The sequence below is a fragment of the Osmerus eperlanus genome, chromosome 13, assembly GCF_963692335.1.
Source record: "Osmerus eperlanus chromosome 13, fOsmEpe2.1, whole genome shotgun sequence".
NCBI classification, from domain to species: Eukaryota; Metazoa; Chordata; class Actinopteri; order Osmeriformes; family Osmeridae; genus Osmerus; species Osmerus eperlanus.
Genome location: NC_085030.1, coordinates 6,634,245 through 6,658,258, shown reverse-complemented (window position 1 = coordinate 6,658,258; position 24,014 = coordinate 6,634,245). Strand labels below are relative to the sequence as shown.

The following is a 24,014-nucleotide window of genomic DNA, read 5'->3' as shown; positions in this document are numbered from 1 at the left end:
ATGCTGTCGTCAGTGTGTGTGTCAGAGGCTTGGATGCTGTTGTCCTCGTCACGCATATTTACGCATAAGCCTCATCTGAGGTCTTTAGGTGACTCATTCCTGTGAACTCTCCAGTGACCTTCTCTCTCGCCTCTTATCACCTCACCTCACTACCACCTCATCATTATCACCTCACATCACTACCACCTCATCACTATCACCTCACATCTCTCTATCACCTCACCTCACTATCCCCTCACATCTCTCTATCACCTCACATCACTACCTTGACCAACCCTTTCTCTCACCACAAGTATGAGGATGTGTATGTGATTAGTGTTGGTTTTAGTAAAAAATTACGTGTACATAGCTTAAGGATTGTGAGGTGTCAGGAAAGAGAACATAGCTTAAGGATTGTGAGGTGTCAGGAAAGAGAACTGTGAAGAAAAATAAAGTGAGACGTGACAAAGATATATTGCTATATTTCTTCCCACAGGGGACATTTTTTGTACAAATACACAAAAGAAGCTTTAACTCTGTACTCTAGATAGATATAAAAAAAAGTGTAACTATGGTTGATATAAAAATACTTGGGGTTCAAATTTGACATAATGGCGCCACCCAGTGGCTTGTTGGAGAACTACAGGCATAGATGGCTCAGTCCATTTTGGGGCAGCAGAGAGGGAGAGGAGCACACAGGTGGATATGAGTATATCTTGGTTGTCACTAACGTCTTCCTGGAGACCCACATGCTCTTGTTCTAACAAAGCACTGACACACCGGATCACATCCAACCCAAGTCCTCTTATAAGCTCTCAGTGGTGTGAACTGACTGAGGCTTGTTAATGCTCAGATGGATTCTAGCTTCGCTGGATCACAGCCAGGGCAGTGTGCCGCCGCTCTTCTCCTGTCGCCATGGACTACAGGTTGGACGAAGCGGGGCATGTGGCGTCCGGGGAAGAGAAGAAGTTGGCCACGCCCCCCTCCTCCGAGAGCTGTCCATACTCGTTGTTGTAGAAGGTCTGTCCTGACAGCTGGCTGAGGAAGGCCGGGCGCTGTCTGCTGGCTCCGCCCCCCATGCCACTCCGCTGCAGGGAATCCTGGGAGCCTGTCAGAAGCTCTATACTGCTGCTGCTCTGGTGACTAGAAACACAGCCTCCTGTTACTCCGCAAACACATTTACATTTTATTCATTTGCCAAAGTGATGTACAAATAGTGCGTTGCTACTCTTGTGGATTCCAATGGTGAATCAACAGGGAAATAAGTTGAATTTTGTTTCAGTATCTCCTGTTTTTGCTGTGAGCTATTGAAATGACATATCTACTTTCTAACTGTATTCACTATACTGAATGCATATTGCAACAGCTGTTGCAGGCAAGCATTTCTTTTGTGTGAAATGTTTATACACCCCTGACTGTGTATACCTTGTGGAGATGGCGCCCCTGTGCTTGTGTTCGATTCTTTCAAATTCCTCTGAAGCCAGCACCATCCCGCTGTCTGTCTGGTTGTCCTGCTGAAACACAACCAAGCCAGGGGATCAGAGTGAAGCTCTGTCTGAGTCTACGCTCAGAGCCGCGCGGGCAGTCTCTGGGCGAGACACCGGGAAATGTCACCAGCTGGCTGACATTTTGCGGCGGGACGGCGAGATGACAGGAGGGGGGGGGGGCTTACGTGCTGCGTTTTGTGGGAGCTCATCTCCAGGGGCAGCTCCTCAAACGTCTTGACTCGGGGATGGCATGACCTGGACGGCCCCAGGAACACGCAGCCCGACAGCGGCACGCAGTTGTAATACCTGGCATGGCGGCACGGGCACACAGGGTTTAGAGCGGCTGTAAGGATGAGCGGAGTAAAGCTTCTGGTTGTCCGCCGGCCTCGTGGGCTCTGGGGGTTTGCAGCAAGCCGAGGGTATCCTAACAACAGGTCCCGACGGCGCCGCTGAGGGAGCTAGAGGAAGTAAATGAGCTACAAGGTGGCGGATGAGCGTGATCGTTGCCCTCGGTGCCAGGGGAGACCGTCTGAACTGAGTTAGAGGAGGGATTACCAGCTGGCTCTTCAGCTCAGCTCCGGGGAACGGAAAGAATGATCCTCTCTATATCATCCTAATGGTAATATGATACTGCTAAATTACGGGGATTAATCATTATTAAAAAAAAATAAAAGCAAATGCGAGCACAGCAGAAAACACAACTTCACACGGGCTGCAGTTGAGGAGAAGGAGAGGAGACAAGGCCAGTTGTGAGTGACTCCAGGAGTGTGCTATGCTCTACCTGGCAGGCAGGGTGCTGCAGGCCAGCCTCAGCTCCTCCTGAGAGGGCGGTCGTGACGACGCCTGGGAGAAGCCGTCGTCCTCAGAGCTCTGGGAGGGATTCAGGGGGATGTAGTCTTTTCCATCCTGTATGAAGATGGGAAAAGTGACACACGTACGCACACACACGCACAAATGTTCTCCGCCTTTGGCGCCATGACTTACTGGTAGACTGTTGTCCTGCAGCAGGTCTCCCAGGATCTCCACCAGAGCAGGGAAGGTAGGCCTCTCCCTGGGCTCGCCCTGCCAGCAGGCCAGCATGATCCCATATCTACCAGCAGGGGGCAGCACAGCACACAGCGCAGCAGTTACACGCAGGGGACATGCTGGTTCAGTCAGTGAGCAGCCGCGTGACACCCCGGGACACTAGTTATGTCACGGACAGGTTTGTCCGGCGGTACAGCGCACTCACATCTCAGGGGAGGCCGTCTCGGGTGATCTCATCCTGGTTCCGTCTTTCAGACGCTTGCAGAAGTCCTCGTCGATCTGGACGCCCGGGTACGGAGACGCCCCTGTGGAGGGGAACAGGAGGAGGAAGGCAGATTACACCTCAAGAAACCAAACCTGCTGGAAGGCAGAACGTCTAGAACCAGGAGCTCATGGTGCCGAGGATGACCGGGAAGGAAGCCATGACTCCAAGCACTGACTCTGAGTCTTACCCAGCGAGAAGATCTCCCAGAGCAGCACACCAAAGGACCAGACGTCACTCTGGGTGGTGTACAGCTTGTCAAAGATGCTCTCTGGAGCCATCCACTTCAGAGGGAGGCGAGCCTGAGTCGTGACAATGTGTGTAAGAGAGAAAAACATCAGCGGAACATTCCAAACCATTATACCACCTTCCAGACTCCCAGTGACAAATACACATGTCATTGTTATCACCGCCAGATGTGTTTGGGTACAGCAACCCTTTACGGACATCAAATGGATCAAAACCAGAACATGGAACAGGTAAACAGAACCAGAGTCTTACGTTGCCTTTCCTGACGTAGTCTGGGTCCTTATAGATGTCCCTGGCCAGGCCGAAATCACATATCTTCACCACGTTGTTCTCTGACAGCAGAATGTTCCGGGCTGCCAAGTCTCTGTGGATACACTGCACAGGACACACACATCAAATCTACAGAGACGTGTGTGTTTGTTTGTGTGCGTGTGACTGGAGAATGTTTTGGACTGTCATCAGAGGATCCGCCGGATCAAAGCTCCAGGTTCAGCCAAGGTCAGGGGTTACGATAGGGGGTCAAGGCAGCTGAGACACCAGGAGGAAGAGAAGTGTGTGTGTGCATCGCAATACCTTTCTGGAGGCCAGGAACTCCATCCCTCGTGCCACCTGAAAACTATAGCAGATGAGATCCTCTATAGTCAGAGGAGTCTTCCACAGGTCCTCCACTGGAGAGAGAGAGAGGGGGGGGGGATGGAGAGGGATTAGCATAGAGGTGTTTACATTCATATCAAGGCTAGCCGACCTGGACCTTGTCCTGTGACTCACGTCTTTCCACAACAGGGCGGCTCTTCTGATTGGACTTCCTGGATGACTGCTTTTGTGGACTTCCAATGGAGGAGGAGGATGGAGACGGCGGGCGTCGGCCTCTCTGGTCCACTTGGCCTGCCTCTATCATACGCCTCACCTGGCTCTGAGTCTTAGGGGAGCGATCCTGAATCACAAGGTCACTGGGGTCAAAACCTCCATAATGCACACTGAAAAAGCTCACCGCCCCCGGGCACAGATTTATACCCACTCTGTACGGCAGGAAGAACTCCCTCTTGGCACGCAAATAATTGGATAGATTTCCGTATTTGCAGTACTCCACGATCACCATCAGAGGGCCTAAGGTGAAATGAAACGCTGATCAGAATCTCAATAGCTGCTCGAATGCATACAGATGAGGAAGCAGCCTACATGGTTTGGTGGTTCGGAATGAGTGCCAGCAGGTGTGTACTCTGTGTGCCGGGTGTGCAACAGGTGTGTGCTAGCTCTGTGCTAGCTGTGTGCTAGCTGTGTGCTAGCTGTGTGCTAGCTGTGTGCTAGCTGTGTGCTAGCTGTGTAAGCACCGTTAGCTTTGGTGCAGGCCCCCAGCAGGTTCACCACGTTCAGGTGATTCCCAATGTGAATGAGGATCTTCAGCTCGGACATCAACGCCTTGTGTTCGCTGGCTGTGGCCCCCTCTGAGCAGGAGACAGAGAACATGTAAGTACACATTTACACATTTACACATTTACACACACACACACACACACACACCTTTCAGCATCTTCACTGCTACGGTATCCAGACTGTTGTTCTTGCTGACTCCAAATATGGCTGCCTCAATCACCTTACCAAACGCACCATGACCCAGAACCTTACCTTGATGAGAGAAAAACAACAGTTTAGACTGGAACTAGATGTAAAAAAAGACAACAGGAGTTTGTTTATCTGTTTTCAGAATGCAACAGTAGTACATTCCTCTGGGTAAGAGCATCTGGAACATTGCTAAAATGTAAATCAGAAAAATGTGGCATGTGCACAGAAAAACGTATCGGGCCAATTCCAATGTCATATTGGAAAATAAACGATTTGGATTCCTATAAATCCTTTTGATGGAACAGATGCATGGCCTCAAGTTATGCACAGGAAACTGTTTGAATGAATCATCAGTAGTACTCTGCATGGGTGCAAACGCCCACAGGCTGGGGAAGAGAATGTGGCTTTCATTTGACATTCATTCATTCGTTTATTTATTCAGTCGTTGGTTTCCATCCATCCGTCCATCCCCTCCGTGCTCACCAAGGCGGAGTCTGTCTCTGGAGACCTCCCACTGGGAGGAGTCATAGGGCAGGTATTCACACTGCTCATCCAGAGGAACCTCCCCTGGGTCCATGATGATGGACAGATAACCTGTCTTTATGTCTGCTGGGTTAACCTGAGAGAGAGAGAGAGAGAGAGAGAGAGAGAGAGAGAGAGAGAGAGAGAGAGAGAGAGAGAGAGAGAGAGAGAGAGAGAGAGAGAGAGAGAAGGGAGAGCGAGAGAGAGAGAGAGAGAGAGAGAGAGAGAGAGAGAAGGGAGAGGGTAGAGGTGAAGTGAGAGAAAGAAAGAGAGAGAGAGAGAGAGAGAGAGAGGGGAGAGGTGAAGTGAGAGAGAGAGAGAAAGAGAGAGAGAGGAGAGGTGAAGTGTGAGAGAGAGAGAGATAGAGAGAGAGAAGGTAAAGTAGGGGAGAGAGAGAGTGATGGAGGGAGGAGGGAAAGAGGCAGAGGGATAGGGCGAGAGGTGGAAGGAGGAGCAGACAGAGAGGATGAGTTGTCAGTGGCTGGCTGGACTGAGACAGAACAACTCCTACTGAGGCCATACAAGCTTCCGAGCAGCTGTTTGGAGGACAACTCTATACATCACCCAGGTTACTTGGAGCTCATCCCAGACTAAATCACTGCATGGTTCAACACAGTGTTTCACCAACACTAGGAGGAGTTGTTCGAGGAGAGGACGCAACGAGGTCACGGTCGTGTGTGTGTGTGTCAAGAGGAGAGTGTGTACGTGTGTCAAGAGAAGTGTGTGTGTGACTGGATGAGAAAGTGTGTGACTGGTAGATCAAAGAGAGAAAGAATCCACATGAACTCGAGTGAGGTGAGCAGATAAGGAGCTGAAGGGGTGAGAGGTGAAAGGTCACAAGTCCTGACCCGTTTGGCGTTGCAGAAGATGAGGATGAGCAGAGCCCAGAAGAAGACAGCGATGACCCCGGTCCCCATCAGGATCACGATCTCCACGCTGGCTCGCTCGCTGGATCCTGGGAAGAGAACACAGCACAGGAGCCTTCAGCCCAGCTAGTCCTACTAAAACCTCCATAAACATATGACACATACACATATTACCATTACTACAAATATAAACCTAAAATATGAACGCTTATAGATTTGGTTTTGTTAGTGGTTTTAAAATGTTTGTATCTTCGTTTGTGGAACTCGTTTTTGTTGGCTGTTGTATTTGGTGTTGACCTGTAGAGGGTGCTATACCACACACTAGCAACACAACAAAACAGCCTCCAGCAATGTGCAGCTACAGTAGCCTGATTGAATCATTTATCAAGAGACCCTCTTTGCTAAATACATTTAATAATGAATGCAGGTATCAGATATCTCACTGATCTGAAGCACAAAAGAAAAGAACACAGGAGAAAGAACAGGGTTAAGAAGAGGAAGGAACAAGGAATGCATGCTTGGCTGTGTGTGTGCCTGTGTGCGTGTGCTTGCTACGTGTGTGTTTTTGTTCACGAGTGCAGAAAGGGGTGTCAGTGTGTGTTCCAGGTACAGGTGCATGGTGTGTGTGTGTTTTAGCAGCTAAGGAGTGGACGCAGGTGCATGTGTGTGGGAGTGTCCGTGCGTGCATGTGTGTGTGTGTTAGTGTGTGTGTACGCCTGTCTCACCAATCACTCTGATGGAGGCTGAGGACTGGACACAGCCTCGCTGGTTGCAGGCAGTACAGGTGTAGAGGCCGGCGTCCTCCTCTCTCACTCGCTGGATACTCAGAGTCCTGTTAAGGTTCTGCAGCTGGACCCCTACAGCACAGCACAGAGCTGTCAGTCACACACACACACACACACACACACACACACACACTCGTGTGCACCCGCGCACATACTCATGCGCACACAGTCATTTACAAACTCACACACACACACACACAAATTTGCACACACATGCAAGACATAAATGCAGGCACATACACACACACGCCTGGAGCCCATATACCTACCATTGCACTCCACTGTCAGGCAATCTATCATTCAATCTACCATAATCAGTCCATCTGTCCTTTTCCCTACCCATCTACCGTCACTTATCTCCAGTTCTCCCCATCACTAGTTCCATCCTTCTATTACTTTATTCATTATTCCTGTTCTGTCCACTATCTTTGGATTGATCTTGTATTTAGCATTCTAGTTCAGGTCTAAAGGCCACTATGCTCAACAGAGCTCTGATCGAACCCCCGCCCTTCTCCGCTGTCAATCAAAACAATACCACTATTTCTCTCCTGTGTGTGCATGAAGATGTCCCTTAGTTTACATCGGGTGTGTGTGTGTATGTTGTGAGGGTGGGGGGTGGGGCGGTGATGGATCGAAGTGTTGATCCCCCTATTTGATGGATGTGTTTGGCAGGTGTGTGCGTGTGTGTGTGTGTTAGTTGCTACAGATGAGTAGGTGCTCATAACAGAGAGAGATGCGAGGCAAAGCCAGAGGAAACAGAAATAGAGCAGACACTCTGCTCTACTAAGAGGGCTGGCGTAGCAAACACATTAGCTCGACTGTACCACACACACACACACCTTTGGGGAGGGTGTGTGTCGTGTGTGTGTGTGTCGTGTGTGTTGTGTTTGGTGCCTACCTACCAGACATTTGGTGGAGTGGTTCGTGGTCTTTGAACCAGGAGAGCTGGGGTGAGGGTGTGCCCTCCACATCACACTCCATCAGCAGAGACTCACTCACATTCACCGTCTGGTTGGTGGGGTTGTGTCTGTACCTGGGGGCCTCCAGAGCTGGGGGGAGGCAGGGGACGGGAGGAGAGGGAAACAGAGAGAGAGAGAGAGACGGCAAGAGTGAACAACGAAGAAAACAAGAGGGAAAGAGAAAGCGAGAGGGAGAGAGAGTCAGGCCACCTTTGCACACACATACAGGTATTTTAATTCAGTCTGATGTCCAGAGGGGTTTATATGAGGAGACGCCTCCCATAGGACACTGGAGAGGGCAAGAGATGAAAAACACCATTACAGCAGCTATTCGTTCTCACACAGAGCTCCCTCAGGTCAATAGGGTGCAACGTTGGCCATGAATAAGGCATTAGAGGGCCTAGGAGACCCCCAGGACCCCCAACCTCCCTGCATGAAGCCTCCATCTTCATGGCTCTGTGAGGTCCATGCCCTCCCTCATCTCACTGTGAAAGTTAATGTGGTGTGGGTGTGTGTGTGTGTGTGCTTAATAGTGCATGACTGTCAGTGCTTGTGTGCACGCCTCTGTGTCCATGCCCGGACCGTTGAGCCGGCATGTCCTCCACCCCTCTCTCCCCTCCCTCTCTCCTCTCCCTCTCTCCTCTCCCTCTCTCCTATTCCCCCCCCCCCTCACCTCTGACAGAGATGTACTTGCTGAGGCAGTGCTTCTCCCCGCCGCGTCGGCTCTGCACCTCGCACACGTAGGGGCCCTCGTCCTGCAGCCTCAGGCTGGCCAGGGCCAGCTCCAGCAGCCAGCTGTTGGAGGCCTCCAGGAAGGACAGCTGGCCGTCCAGGCGCTCCGCGTAGAGGTGGAGGCTGCGGCAGTCCAGCTCCAGGGGCCGGCCCCTCTCGTCCTGCAGGGTCTGGGGGTCCAGGCGGTACCACTGCAGCTGCTCGTAGGTGTAGTTGTCGGCGCCGCAGCGCAGGGACACGGCCGCCTGCTCCAGGGGCTCCTCGGACGGACGCAGCTCGACGCTGAAGCCCTCTGGGACAGCTGGGGGAGAGACGGGAGGAGGGGATTTAGGACCCAGGGCCGGAATGGAGCTTTTGGGTGTGGTCGCCTTACAGACTGTGTAGAATGGCTAGGGAGGTGCTGTGACAGGACAGTCTGTTCCACAGCAGGCTCAAGCCTCCAGTCATACTCACTAGTCACATAGAAGTATATGAGCCGCTCGTCCTTGCCGACCTTGTTCTCAGCCGAACACTTGTACATGACGGAGACGCTGGCGTTGTGGATGAGTAGCCTGCTCACAACCTGCAGGGCACAGGAACGGCTCACACTCTCAAAGGACACGACAGTTTCATTTAACAATTCATAAGTTCTCCCCATTAACTTTACAACAGTGATGGTTAAGACACGAGCCATGTTGTTCACTGGAGCTTGGCCTCAGACTCAGAGGATTCTGGGTAATTCATTGTGTGTGTCAAGGTTGACATGACTCAAACTTTTCCACTGACACGACTGCCCCGCCCAGGAACAGGAACTGGAGAAAACAGGAAGTGTCCTCTGCGTGTGCAGTTGTATGTATGTGAGTGTGGTGTGTGTGTGTGTATGTGTGAAGAAGCATGTACAGTATGTGTGTGTGTCTAGAAGCGTGTGTCTGTAGAAGCGTGTGCGTGTACATGCATGTGTAGATTCATTCCGACTCCCAGCAGGAAGTGTGCACAGGAAAAGGGTTTTAAATATTTCTAATGAGGAAACGGCTGTCTATTCGTCTTCCCTGCTGATTGACAAATATTGTCAATGGGTTCATGATTTGGGACACTTACATAAAAATACCACAGTTCATGGTTAGGGCCACTTACATAAACTCCTTTTTTCTAGGTTGTGTCTGCATTGATATTACTGTAAATGTTACTTTTGTTACATCCTTGGAGAGGATGAATCCATGTTGATAACAAAACAAGTGGAGCGTAGGAAGACAAGTCAGGAGGGGTGTTCCAGGGAAACAAACCTTCTGTCTCCCGTCCACCACCTCCATGGACGTGTAGATGCTCTCCGATGTGTTCCCAGAGTTCTCGGGGTCGATGTCCTGCCAGTTCTGACAGTCAGCCATCCTGCCGCTCCTCCCCTTCCTGTCCTTACGGCTACGAAGACCCCAGAAAAGGCAATATTATGCACATGATATGCTGTGATATTCATCTAAAATATTCATCTAAGATAGTCAACAGACATTCAACTGAGATATTCAACCGTCCGGTCAATAACATACGACAGGCACATCAAAGCAGTATTCAACTGGCCTGTTAATTCCTTCAGTCTAACAGGAATGGACAGGCTACAGAGGTGCGTCAAAGCAGACAGTGAAATGTCTAATATTGTGAGAAGAGTCCTCATAGTACAAATGTATTCTACATCAATGGCGGAGATGACAGGTCCTTCTCTGGTAAAGTAATAAAATGTAACAGTGGTTTCTGTTATGAGCAAACTGTGAATATCACAGCAGAGCAAATGAGACATGAAATTAGATTGTCTTTTGTCCTGGGAGGAAAGCTATGTTTTCCAAATGAGTTAAAGCCATCAATGTCATCATGACTGTGTTCTCATAAGCATCCTTTCAATCAACCTCCTGAGTGAGTTACGACAGTCATGTGTAAGGATATGATATTTGAATTTATAACTCTGTTTGGCAACACACGCTGTACCCTTTACATTCATACCCACACACACACACGTGTGGGAGGATGCCAGTAGGCATGGTCATAGTTGTGTGTGCGTTTGAATACGTGCGTGTTTGTCAGTGTGTGCGCATGTAGAAGTGTGTATCTACACGTGTCAGGATGTGTGACTGATCGCTCCCTCGTAAGGAATTGCCCTAAGACAGCAAGCAGATCTGTTAAGGATGCCCATGTCCTGTCTGGACCCATGAATCATGCCCACCCACCCGGCTAAGCTGGACAAAAGCAATACCTTTCAGAGTGAAGCCCGGAGGAGGAGAGAGGGTATACGACACTGGGTGTTTAGGAGGTTATTGTTGTTTCAAAAGGAGGTGGTCGAGAGTGACAGAGATTAGAACAAGGAGTCACTGAAGCTGTCTCGGTACCTCTGACTCTCTCATTGGGGACAAAGCATTATAGTGAAGCCTCACGCCTATTCTAGGTAATGTCATGTGTGTTGGTGTGTGTGTGTGTGTGTGTGCACACGATGTGGTGTGATATGCATGTGAGTTAGGTGTGCGTGTGTGTGTCTCATACAGGCTGCGTCGGGTACTGTTGAGGCCACAGGGGCTCCAGGGTCGCCAGTGCCATGTGATGGAGGGGGCGGGCCGTCCCAGGGTGGTGCAGGTCAGCGTCTGGCTGCTGCCGCTCAGGTACGGGTTGGAGGGGGCCGCCACGTCCTTCTCATGGATCTGTGGGGGGACTGAGAGAGAGGGGAGGGAGGGAGGGAGAGAAAAGACAATTCTACTGTCACACAATAAGCTCAGCCAGCAGGAGGCTCTGTATGGTGAGCTGGCTGCTTGAGAAAAGGTCTCAGACGTCGTCATGATCTCAACTAGTTCTTTCACATCCTTGAGGTGACCGGACAGGGCATAGTCCTGTAGCTGTATTGGGCCCGAGCCATTAAAGGCCCACTAGGTCACATTTATATCACTTGAAAAAGAAGAAGCCAAGGTGTTCTCCTGATCTCATGCCAGGCTTGTCAGAGCAGATTACCGTTGATGATGAGGGTGTAGGTGAGTCTCTTCTCCAGGGACAAGTCCTTGTTCCTCAGGACCACCGTGTAGTTCCCAGAATCCTCCTGGCAAACGTCCCTGATCTCCAGATACTGGTACTGCCTCATCCTGTTGAACTCGGGACGCCTGGTTATCAATGTCCCGTCTTTATACCTGTTCAGCACACACACACAAAACACACACAAACGCGCACACAAAAGATTCACGGCAAAATAAAATACAAATCTTATCAAACGACATGAGAAAAAAAGGCAATTTTAGTTGTCGGATTAAACGGAAATGTCAACTGTCTGATAGTGGCTGTCAGGACGTGACTGCTCCGACATCTCCAGGCAGCCGAGCGCTGCAGTCTCACCACAGGGTCTCTGGTGTGGGGTAGGCAGACACCTTCACCAGCAGCTTCAGGCTCTTCTGCCCAGCGGTGGCCTCCACCACGGGGCCGTTCCTGTAGTCCAGGCTGATGAAGGGCTTCTCTGGAGGACAGACACACCGTCCATCAGGGCCGTCAAACACAGTTAGCTCCACCCCTCCCCCCCAGTCTTGAGACGTCTCTGGATGCTCTGTGGATCCTAAGGATTTATGAGGATGTACTATATCTACCTGTTGACAATGGGTCATCAGTTCTTACCGTGAACTATGACCTGGGTTGCCAGATACAGAGTTTTCTCCGTGCTGATGGCAGAGCAGGTGTAGGAGCCCATGTCTGTGATGTTGACACTGTGGACGGTCAGGATGCTGACTGCCTCTGTGAAGCTGGCTAGGGAGGTCCTCTGGTGCTGGATGCTAACAGAGCTGTTTGTCTACACAGTGCAAACTCAGGTTAGATCGCCGTTTCACTTCCCTCTCTAGGTCACACTAGTAAGACTGAGGTAATTACAGAGTTAACCAGGTCTATTTGTTCTGTCAAACAAAAGAATGCCAAAATCATTTGATTGAATATGATCTCTGGCAGCCATGATGGTTCTGTGTCAAGTACCTGTTTGCCAGGGTAGGACCACTGGAAGTCCAAGCCTGTGTTGAACTCCACCAAGGCCGTGCAGTTTAAGGTGAGGGCCTCTCCCACTATCAACTCCACAGAGGACTCTGGAAAGAGCTTGACGTCGTAAATCAGACTTCCTGTCCAGGTGGGAGGAACGGAGAGTGAGTGAGAGAGATTGAGAGATAGACAGAGAGAGAGATCATACGTCTGTTCAGAGATTACCACAAGAAAGGACGCATCAGAGCAGATTCAAACCTGGTCATGGGCCCTTCTCGCCTCCTTTACATGTTTGTTCAACTGCTCTCTGCTTTGTGTCCTGTCAGTCTCCACTCCTGACGTGACAGACCTGCTATGAGGACTTGTGGAGACCTATCCAGTCAACTAGAGAGTAAACTTGTGAAAGTAGGAGCTGCTTAGAAGCATTGGAGCGTTGGCAGAGCTCCCTCTCTTAAGTGTGTAACTGAAGACCATCTGCCTGTGCTGTCATTGGACCAGAGCAGCCGCCCAGGGCCGTGTCTGAGGATGATAACGTCTCGGAGCGCGAGAGCGTCTGTTTGTTTTACTGCTCCATCAGCACCTCCATGTGACGGTGAGGCGAAAGGCAAGTTTTCAGTTTGTCCTCGGGGTGGTGGGCCTGTTGCTCTTGGCCCATAGCTGGGGTGTGAATTACCTTCACATCTGAACAGTGAGAGATGAATGATCTCATTTAACAACACTGGGACTCGGGGTCTCTCAGAGTTCACGCTGGAGGAGACAGGAGGGAGCAGCATGGCTGACGGTTGCCTCCTCATCGTAGTTTCAGTCCAACCATTCTCTTAATTCTGCATTTTCTTGAAAATCATTTTTTCCACTCTTGATATTATGGACATTCTAGATCTTGGTAGAGTGTACTAGATAGTGTACTAGTGTGTGTGTGTGTGTGTGTGTGTGTGTGTGTGTGTGTGTGTGTGTGTGTGTGATAGAGAGTAGTAGGTAGAATGTTCTAGGTAGAATGTTCTAGGTAGAGTGTACTAGGTAGAGTTGGTGCTGTATTACCTGTGGAGTGGACCAGGTAGTAAGTGGATTCATGTTCCTTTCCCAGTACTGTGGTTCTGCAGAAGAACCCAATGAGGTAAGGTCGGGTGTCCAGCACCAGTCTGGGTACCAACCAACCCTGCTTGCTGTCCCAACTCATCCCCTCTTCCTCCAGAGGCATAGGGAATGGCTCCAACTGGACACACACGCAACACAACACACAAGGTAAACCTCTTACTTCTAGCACAGAATCTGGATCTAGAGGGTGCCGACTGTGGAGAGAGAGAAAAGAACAGAGCTTACCAGATACAGGGTGACGTTGAGATCGGGGGCGGTGACCAAACATGGAACGACTATATGTGAGGAAGACCTGGTGATGAAGATGGCCTCCAGGTTGTTGTTGACGTTGGAGAGGCTGCTTCTCTTGAGGAAGGGCTCCTGGGGGTCTGAGAGAAAGGGACACGGGTGTGTTAGGGGCCGTCTGGAAATACGACATAGTTGAAACTGAAAAAAAAGATGCCAGCGAAAGTCAGACCTCCCTGCACCTTCAGACATGTTTAAGGCCGTCGGCACGCAACTCCGACGGGTTTGTTCAAAGCGTCTTAAAACACGGTGTGTGACGATGTCTTTGAAAGCATGAAGTGGCCCTCGGGTTGTCACGGAAACCCCACACTCGGACACATCCGTGTGATAACTAGTAAGACTGAGCTGCAGAGGTTTCAGCAGCAGCGTGCCGTGTGAGGACTGGGGCTTTGTCTGGAGTGTGGAACCCAACCCGGCTCCCAACAGGGCGTCCTCACAAAGTAAAACAACACGACAGCAAAAATACAGCTGAAAATAAACTGACACCCGGAGTCTGTAAGGCGTCTCATCCCACACACTAAACATAAAAGACTCCACCTCAGGATGCTGCTAAATGGCAAATGCACTCCTGTTCTCTCCCTCTGGAAAGCACCTTGATGTTCCTTGTTTTATGGTTATAATAGACCAGAAACACAGATTGTGACAGTCATTTCCATGGCCATTTAGCAGCATTCAGATAGTGCTTTTCCTCATTCTACAAGTCATTTGCTCCCACACTGTGGAACAGGCTATTAAGAGAAGAACTAATCTCTGTGTGTCTTCCTGTCTGATAGAATGCTACGTTTTTCTGGCTCGCAATATTCTGTGATGGGTACCTGCTCAGTTTTTTCTCCTCGTCCTAAGCTTTATATTATTCTAATACTTGAACTTATTTTCCATAGAGCTCAAAGCAATCACTCCAAGCAGCAAGAAGCCCAAACATTTGAATGGAATGGCTTATGTTTCTTTCTTGGGGAGGGCATGAGACACAGATCAAACTGAAGAAATACACAACCACTCAAGACTTGGAACTCCTCAAGATAAATCACCACAGGTGTGACACTGAAGGGGGTTTAGAGAGTGGCATTAACATCTCCGCAACCCTCACACACCTCAAGCAAGAACAGTGTGTATGTGTGTGTGTGTCTACATGTGTCAGTGTGTACCTGCATGTGTACTGTATGGGTGTAGCTGGAGGGCTGTGAGGCAGGGCAGGATAAGTGAACCCACATGTGTGTCCTCTCATCCTGCAGTGGGGGTCTAATTTACAGCCGCGGTTTCAGCTGGTTCTGTTCAGCCCCCTGGTAAGATCTGTGGAAAACTTCTCCGGCACCTCGTCAGGAGGAGGCACTGACCGCCAATGTGAGTGGACCTGAGTGGACTGGTCAAGGGATTTACCTACATGACAATCACCCTCCATGATACTTTCTCACGCTCTCTCACCCAACCTCCCTCACCCTCCTTCAGCCCGTCTCTTCTTTCTCACCCTTTCATCCTCCCACTCTCCCTTATAATCCCTCGCTCCCTACCCACTCTCCTCCATCCTCCCACACATCCCTCCCCAGCAGAGAGAGAAATTTACAGGGTTAGCCCTGGAGGCAGGTTTGGTTGGAGAAGCAGAGGGCATCTCCCTTCGTGACAAATCAACCTGACTAAAGATCTCTCAGCTTGATAGGAGTTATTGCAACATGAATTGACCATCACTGATATGAGAAAGGCTGCAGTTATTTGTCCCCTAGTTCAGAGATTATCAGAGCCTGCATGGACTACAAATGCTGAATGCAGCTCCATGCCCTGAAGATGGATGGAGCTGAGATTGGCCTCGCCGGCCTAGGGTCCTGAAAACGAGTTAGAGGTGATTTATTGTGACATATTTGTAATCTCAGCGGGGACGCTGGTATAATGTCCTGCTTTATTACATCTTGAATCTTACATTTATTCATCATTAGGAGCCTTAACTCCAGCCAGCTTCAAGGACCAAGTCAACAACACGGATGCCTAACATTTTGAGGTTTGATTTGTGAACACTAGATCTCGTGTCTGTAATCAGCGTGTACATCCTGAAGAAGAGAAAGCAGAGGAAGTCAGCCTGACCAGCCGAGTGGAACTGGTCAAGTCAGGACACTATAACAAGTCTAGGGGGCGCCCCCGTGGCTCACAGGGTAGACCACAAACCACATGGACTGAGGCCTCACCGCAGGGGCCCCAATTCTGGCCTGTGCCACTTCCTAAATTGTTTTCTGGAAACTCTGAGACACATAAATTCACTACCGTCTGTGAAGCCCTTCTATATGAAACGGACTTACCGCTCACAAACACGTAGACACTGACCGCGGTGGTGCCATCGATGATGGCCTTGATGTCCCGGTAGTAGCAGCGGTAGTAGCCGGTGTCATTGACCCTGGCGCCGCTCAGGACCAGGGTCTTGCAGTACGGTCTCCCGGGCTCCCCCTGGCACTCCTTCACCCAGACGGCTCTCTGCCCGGGGGCCCCGGTGGGCGCCAGCTGAGCCTGGCGGTCCGTCAGCTCCTGCCCCACTAGAGTGTGCTCAGGCCAGGCCCACGTCAGCGTACGCTGCCCCCTGTAGAGGCCGCATGGAGGCACAGGTCATTCGTCAACTCAGCTCAGTGAGACGAAGGTAAGCACAGAGACGATTTGGAAGAAGAAAAAAAAAGTTTGGTGAGTGTGTTTTGTGTTTTAGTGTGTGTGATAATACTTCTGTGTGTGTGTGTGTGTGTGTGGGTGTGCTTGTGTATGCTTATGTGTGTGTCTGTATTGAATGTTTATCACGTCCAGTACTCCACACACCTCCTGTGTGCTTTGTCAAACAAACTCAGTTATGGGGGACACAATATACCAGGGGCCATATGAATGAGATTGAGTAAAACCATTACGGAGAGCTGAGAAATGATAGCTATGCTGGCTCACCGTACCTCCACAGACTACAAATGTTCACATCTGCTGGGAAGGCCACCAAGAAGCGTCGGGAATTGACTATTTTCCAAGACGGGAACAACTGATAGATTTGCCTTTTTAAAATCCACAATGAATAGGGCCTATCTATCCCATTGCACATTGGCGAAGACCAAATGACGGAAATAAACCTGATTTCCTGCTTAACAAGGTTGCGAACCACGGAGCTTGGTTTGAGAGCTGGCCATATGAGGTTTTAAAATGCACACTTCTATTCATGAATCACATTGAGAAGCAGCCAACAATATCATCAGCTTTCCAAAGACATGCTTCTTGCTACCGCAGAGAAACACTTTGTATAGCACAGGCTGGGCTTGCTGTAGCGGGCAAGATGTTGTGAGGATAAATAAAGAGATAAATATAAATTGAATCAGATCTTTGGTCTATCTGGATCAGAACATTGCTGGCTGTGTTTTAGGAGAGACATTTTGCACAATGGCCTCTGACCATCACCCTAGGACATGGCTGTTGTTACCACTGTTGTTGGGTTGGTATGTAAGAATGATTCTCCTGTGTGTGGGTGCAGAAGCTGGGAAGTTCAAATTGTACCATGCAAATCACTGTAAAATTGAAACTTGGAGAAATGTGATTTACTGCATTCCAGGCTTTACTTGAATAATACATTCCAGCCATCTCGGCACTGTGATGACCTGTGGGTGATATCATATATTGGAGTCTAAGTCAATATTATTGCTTTGTTTTTCACAGCACGCACTGTACTTGCCGAGTCTCACAGCCTCTCTCTCTCTCTCCCTCTCATTTTCTTTCTACTTCTCCCTCTCACACACACACAGAATACATCACCTGCATGTAATAGTCAGTGTTTCCTGGGCGTGAATCACAACGTCGTCTCTGGGCTTGTCAAGAATGGGCGGAGTCATAGAGTATCCAATCACCAGACCTGAAGGGACCAAACAGAGGGCTTGTATTAGACCCACACAGAATCACATTTCAAAGACTAATAACCATTTCTGGGCCCGGAGGGTTTGATAGCACCGCCGTTAGACGCTGTCAAACCCATCTACCGTCACATCAACCTGAAATCTAATGAGACAGCAGCTGCGCACCATGTTATTCATTAGGTTTCCCCACTGTAAGGCAATCTGCAGGAGAGCATTGGTTTGGAGAACGTCCACTCAGACCAATCACGGCAGGGTTTGAGAACGGCAACACTGTCGTCCTACAACAGCCAGTCAGAACCAAACAGCTGTCTGATTCATTCCAGCTTCACAGGACTGTGGGGGTTGTACGGATCTGGATTATCACTCGCCAGCCTGGTCCAGCACCCTCCCTCATTCCTATATAAACCTGGATCCATGATGTACGCCTGGGTATCCATCGAGACGGAGACCCAGTCTTGCAGTGTGGAGTTCTTTAAATCATCCTCAGATGACTCTTCTCAGGGTAACAAAGACACAAGTAACATGCATTACCTTATCGTAAGTTGCCCTACTTACAGAGAGAAGTGGAGAAAAAGCCATTTCAGGGGTATAATTTGAAATCATTGTTTGTAGAAATATTCAAAAGCAATTTAGTTGAATTGCACTTTCAGGACTATAGAACCCTTAACAATAGAGCCATAATCTTGATTTACTGCCCCAGAAATGAAATAAGCTCATCACCAATGAAAGAGCTTGACTGGTGTCCAACAATTTGCTTCATTTGTTTTCCATGCACACATACACACATACACACACACTCCCATTGTATCCATCCCTCTGACCAACAGCACAAACAAGCCTTATTTCACAACCATCATCCATGACCTCACGCCAATCCAAACCTGACTCTCTGGACGATGTCGCTCTCCGTCCAGAGAACATTCCTCTCTGGCATCCTGCTGCTTCTAGAGCACAATACAACATGGCCAACGCTCTGTAAATATTTCATGCTCAGCAATGTACATGTTTACAAGAAAGGATAGTAGCGAGAGATTGGCAGGCTGAGTCTGGGGAACCTTGTAACCTCCAAATCCAGCTCCAGTCCAGTTACAAGGATGCTGAGGTATGTGTGAGGCTGCTTTGTATAGGAGCTGGCTTTGTAGAAGTTGTCGTATGGGTTATGGTGAGGCTTGGAGAAAAGTTTGGTTGTCCAGCTTTTTTGAGGTGCCCTTAGCTGTTCACATCTAGCTCCTTGTGTCACTGATTTATGGCACTAATAACACCCTGAACCAGAACTCCATGATAATACGGGGCCTGTGATTCCAGAAATGAGATATCACACAAACACATTAGTTGAGCCTTTCAGAAGAACGCCACAAAACCACACATTATGAAACCCACTACTCTCTTTTAATCATGGTTTTGATCTTTTAAAACCATTCCTTACAGAAGAGACTGGATGAAAGCAGTGAGGGGATGTCTCGTATCTTTTTACTGATGGAAACAAACAGAGGTTGGTGGAGGCAGGAAAACTAGGAGATGGGAGAGTGGCTCGGTGGAGGCAGGGTGACTAGGAGGACACAGGATGACTAGGTGGAGGCAGGGTGGAGACTGGGTGGCTAGTTGGAGGCAGGGTGGAGACTGGGTGGCTAGTTGGAGGCAGGGTGGAGACTGGGTGGCTCGGTGGAGGCAGGGTGACTAGGAGGACACAGGGTGACTAGGTGGAGGCAGGAAGACGGGGGCGGCTCATGAAAGAATCCCAGCTGCCTCTAACAGCAGGCTGTTCCTGCATCCGCTCTCAGAGAACCACTCTGCTCTCTGCTCACACAGGCCTGCCTGTCAATCTGCCTTTGTCAGTCTGTTTGTCAGTCAGTCTGGAAGTCTGCCTGTCCACGTACTGGACTAAGGGCTCCCTGTGCTGTGTGGTCATGGGGCCCTGTTAGATAAACATGCAGCGGGCATGTGAGGGTCTGTGGGGGACAGTGAGGGAGGAACTCCCACCACCATGGCTCACACCTCCTCTATTTCTAGAACAGCCCATTTCCTGCCCTGTCTGAAAGAGGGAAACAACAGAATTCCTCTCAATGCCGAGCTAGGTACCCCCCCTCCCCCTCCCTCCCATCCCAAGGCCACTGGGGGCCTCCCTCCTTCCCCTTGTCCTAACACCCACTCCCTCAAGGTCTCCCCTGACCAGAGTGGATCCCTGACCTGGCTGATTCAACACACCATCATTGCAGGCGGCAGTCCACAAAGCAAACTGTCAATCATCTTGCAAAAACACACATATTACTCTACATAATCTCTAAGAGCAGTACAATGAAAGTGGATGATTCAGCGATAGACCAACCGAATAGCAGTCTCTCATCAGAGGTTAATCTATGGGGGGTTGGCAGCTGCAGAGACAGTATTTGGGAAATCACAGAGCAAGCCTGGGAGAAGCCAGGGATATGTATGGAATGTGATCAAGCTCTCTTCTACTGGCAGAATGGAATTCGGCAGGAGTGGAGCGTAGAGTGCTGGTTCTGTGGTGGTAGAGCTTGCACCAGACCACAAACAGCTGCCTGCCTGACACTCAGTTAGGAGATGGTAGCTTTTTTCACACATCTAAACCCTGACAGACTGCAAAATTTAAATCTTTCTCAAATGTCAAAGACATACCAAGCCTTTAGGGGGTAATGACAGGGAGAGAGAAGTGCTAGAGAATTATTCAGGGGAACTCACGGTATCAAACACAGGAGACAGACATCTTTTACCTTTTCTAGATTGTGCCGACCCACGACAGTGTGCTACTAATTGTCTGACCGAGTATAGAACAGGAGACGTATGTTACGTGATGTCACACCAGAGTGAAGCAAGACTCAAACCACACAATCACACACAGAACATGGAAGCCTTGTTTTTGTGTGATGCAGTTCCATCACACATTCTCCCAAGGATTTTTCCTCTGTGATCTGAGGGCCCCTGAGGGCTCCCGTGGACCAGCCAAGCCAGAGGCGTGTGGGGGTGATGCAAAACTGCTTGTCCATCCACAGGTCCTTTAGTGTGTGACATCATGTGGTTCTGAAGACTTAGATACCTCTCTCTTCTCCCTTCCTCTCTTTTCTTCGTCTCCCTTCCTCTCATTTTCTTTCCTCTCCCTCTCTTCTCCTCTCATTTGCTCTCCCTTCCTCTCCTCACCTAGCATGTGACATAGTTAGAGGTGGATGCCAGATGTCAATATATTCCATATGTATGGTATACCATTTGTCTCCAAACTGCCAGAGGTCTTCTTATTTGGGAGTGGTCATGTGAGGAGAGATGCTGTCAGGCTGTCGGTTAGATATATAGCTCTACCTAATATAAAATGAAAACCACAAATGTCTTAAAATTTACGTACACGCAACCATCCAGCCCTTCCCAAAATGTTATACTATTTCCAGCTTCAGACCTGCAGATATTGTGTTTTGCAGTTATCATACTCACACTCCTTGTACAGGAGTTTCATGACGGAGAGAGATGTTCATTGTTCCGAACGTTATCTTTCAGGAACGTTTGAGAGAGCCATAAATCTGTCTGACTAGGGTGGCAGCATTACAAACACAAACCCCTTGAGATTCCAAAACACCTCAAACAGAACGCTCAGAAACAGGCACACTTCCAGAGCTTTGCTCTCAGCCAGTGTTCAGTCAGCACATGTAGTTGTGTGTTTTAGCATACAGGAGCAGTCCCAGTACTAGAGTTGGCTTTGAATGCACCACTACACAACATGTCTGCATCAGCACAACGATTGAGACAAACTCAGTTGGTTATTTTTAAACTTTTCAGTAAATTACAACTATAACTGTATAGGGTTGTGGGTACACTTTTGTGTTTTTGAATTAATGTTTTCTTTTATTAAATTTGTCTGGGCTGCAATTAAGCGGTTAACATAAATGTTCCAATCTTTAAATCGGAGGTGGTTTCTTGACATGAATTGAAGCTCAGACACAGCAAATTTCAAAGTGTTAAAGATTTACTCCAGCAGTGTTCATTTTACTCGTTGAGTGTTTATATAGGTACTCTCATCATAATAAATACTACTGGAGTTAAATTAACACTTTCAAATTGACTGTGACAGGCTTGTTTGCCAGTTCACTATAACTGAGGTGCTGGAGCCGTGAGTAGGAGCTATAGAAACAGTTTGGACTGGTTCCCCTCAGTTCCCATGCATTCCAGTGGTAGCTATCTTGATAAGCCAGGGCTCGAGGTGAGTTTGTGTTTGTGTAGACAAGAGCAACATTCTCCCTTTTAATCTGAAAAGATAAAACATAGCTCCTACGGTCCTGTTCTCTCTCCCTCTTCATGTAATTAAAAGTGGCGTAAACATAGTTTGTTTCTGGTTCCCTCTCCTGTACTGAAACAGATCCACGACTGTCCCACTAGGTCAGGGGTGGGCGGAACACTCAGTGCTCTGAACGTTAAAACACTTTGCTGGCCTCATAAAAATACAGAACAACAGGCTGTGTCTTTCTCATCTAAAAAAACAGGTTTAGCATTTATATCTTACAGCTGAACTTCAGTACACTCATGGCATGGTGACTTATCTGAAATAGTTTCACTGTTTACATATACAGTGACACAGTACAACCATGAAAATACCTTTTAAATTGAATTCATGTAAACACTCTGGATTTTCACAAATTCTGGCCCGATCTCAGTTCTTACAGTGAACTACGGATTGGCAGGACTGTCCGAACGACACGGCTTCATCGTACAGAGACCATTCATGGAGCATAGCCTAATGAATTCTATGGCACAGTGCATTGCTCTGGAGAAATGTGATTGCTCCATTGTTGTGAAAGCCCATTCTCTCTATAGAAATAATCGCACTCTCTCTTTCCCTCTCTCTCACACACGCTCTCTCTATGTCCCCAGCCTCAGCACCAGCTGGGTCTTGCTGCCATATATACATACAGCTTTTATTGGACTAACTAAACACATCCCCTCAAGACGATCCTGTTAGTTTTAAACAGTCATGACAAAAGGGAGGCAAAATTATAAGTACAGGAAGCGGTCAGGGAGTGAAATGCAATTACATTTACATTTATTCATTTAGCAGACGCTTTTATCCAAAGCGACTTCCAAGAGAAAGCTTTAGAAAAGTGCATAGGTCACTGATAATAACAACAAGATAGCCCCAAAACATTGCAGGTAACCAAAACATGAAGCATACATTGTGAAAACCAAATAAGTGCCAAAGGGAAGAACCATAGCAATTATGATTAAAGCAATGAAACAGTGATTTCTATCTAACTCCTGCACTCAGAACTTAGTCTACTGTACTGTATCTAGCCATGAGACATGAAGATCTTGGCTGGTTTCTCCCTTGTGTTTCTGGATACATGAATGCATGGACGGGGTGGTGTGACTGGATTTTATAGCCCTGATTGTATCTGTTCACAGCGCAGCGTGTGCATTCTCTGCTCTCTGGGGTGTGTCCCACAAACACCTGGCTCCCAGAGTAACATTAAAAGGATGTTTGTGCCCATCTGTCAGAAATATGTCAACATGCGTGCTGTGACATATTTCTGACTTTGAAGATATTCCATTCATCTCCTTTTCTCACAAAAAACAGGAGTCGTGGAACTCACGCGCGACTCTCCCACCAAACCTAGAATCGCTGCACGCCGGCTGTAAACATAAAAAGCAATTCTTCAAGCCACCGTTAAACCATTGAAGCATGCCACTTCGGATTGTGCTTTAATCCTCCATTGTTCTTGCTCTCCAGCTGTAACGTACACATGCGGGTTTTACTTCTGAGCTCCGGAGCTCCAACAACATGCATTAGTCTCTGTCAGGAGCACCAGGGGTCCTGCTGCCCGGCCCGTCCAACCACAGAGGCACCCAGGCAGACTGCAGATAAATCACAGGGCCGGACTAGTGAGACAGGCCTGGATGACACAGGCTTTATGACACATAACCAAAGTGAGTTTCTCTGTGACGGAGGGGCAGATAGACACGGCATTGGAGCATCAAAGGTAGGCGTGAAGTGAAAGGCTTTGCTCCTCATAAGCTACATGGGAGGAAACATTAAAGGTTTTGGGCGCAGCAAGTCTATTTTTTTTTTTATCCCCGAGAAATGTCCTGTTTTCTTGATGGCTTTTTTGCAATCTCTGCTTCCTTCTTTCATGGACAGAGGGAGAGGTGTTGCTGTTAGCGTTTCCTTGCTTCTCTGTAGTTTTGTCTCTGATCAGTCACATCACAGACACAGGAAGGAGGGACGCTTCGTATGAACAAATCATATGCTTTCTATGAGTCATAGTTTAGCAGAGTAGACATTACGGCAGTTTTAAGGCCCCTCAAATACACACAAATACTTTCACGCTTCTCATAAACCACCTGATTTTAAAACACAAAGAATTCATCTGTATGTCATCAAGGCCTAACCCCTGAGCT

At 48.7% G+C, this 24,014-nt stretch overlaps 1 protein-coding gene across 2 annotated transcripts in view; it reads right to left on the bottom strand.

Annotated features, from left to right (window-relative positions):
- Nucleotides 1-446: 446 nt before the first annotated feature.
- Nucleotides 447-24,014, bottom strand: part of flt4 (fms related receptor tyrosine kinase 4) — a 28,458-nt gene continuing 4,890 nt past the window's right edge. Inside the window, exons 2-30 of one of the 2 annotated variants that reach the window (XM_062476523.1) lie at nt 17,524-17,620; nt 16,053-16,327; nt 13,708-13,850; nt 13,426-13,600; nt 12,388-12,527; nt 12,040-12,211; nt 11,767-11,884; nt 11,392-11,564; nt 10,933-11,098; nt 9,693-9,825; nt 8,884-8,992; nt 8,372-8,731; nt 7,642-7,788; nt 6,680-6,811; nt 5,937-6,043; nt 5,050-5,185; nt 4,525-4,629; nt 4,335-4,448; nt 4,022-4,110; nt 3,772-3,937; nt 3,577-3,671; nt 3,256-3,378; nt 2,945-3,056; nt 2,698-2,797; nt 2,451-2,556; nt 2,248-2,372; nt 1,652-1,772; nt 1,405-1,493; nt 447-1,122 (exon numbers count right to left, since the gene is read on the bottom strand). In XM_062476523.1, the coding sequence (XP_062332507.1) occupies nt 900-1,122; nt 1,405-1,493; nt 1,652-1,772; nt 2,248-2,372; nt 2,451-2,556; nt 2,698-2,797; nt 2,945-3,056; nt 3,256-3,378; nt 3,577-3,671; nt 3,772-3,937; nt 4,022-4,110; nt 4,335-4,448; nt 4,525-4,629; nt 5,050-5,185; nt 5,937-6,043; nt 6,680-6,811; nt 7,642-7,788; nt 8,372-8,731; nt 8,884-8,992; nt 9,693-9,825; nt 10,933-11,098; nt 11,392-11,564; nt 11,767-11,884; nt 12,040-12,211; nt 12,388-12,527; nt 13,426-13,600; nt 13,708-13,850; nt 16,053-16,327; nt 17,524-17,620 (4,151 nt within the window). In that variant the 3' untranslated portion in view covers nt 447-899. The remainder of the gene's footprint in view (nt 1,123-1,404; nt 1,494-1,651; nt 1,773-2,247; nt 2,373-2,450; nt 2,557-2,697; nt 2,798-2,944; nt 3,057-3,255; nt 3,379-3,576; nt 3,672-3,771; nt 3,938-4,021; nt 4,111-4,334; nt 4,449-4,524; nt 4,630-5,049; nt 5,186-5,936; nt 6,044-6,679; nt 6,812-7,641; nt 7,789-8,371; nt 8,732-8,883; nt 8,993-9,692; nt 9,826-10,932; nt 11,099-11,391; nt 11,565-11,766; nt 11,885-12,039; nt 12,212-12,387; nt 12,528-13,425; nt 13,601-13,707; nt 13,851-16,052; nt 16,328-17,523; nt 17,621-24,014) is intronic. The other variant, XM_062476524.1, reaches the window with a different exon arrangement.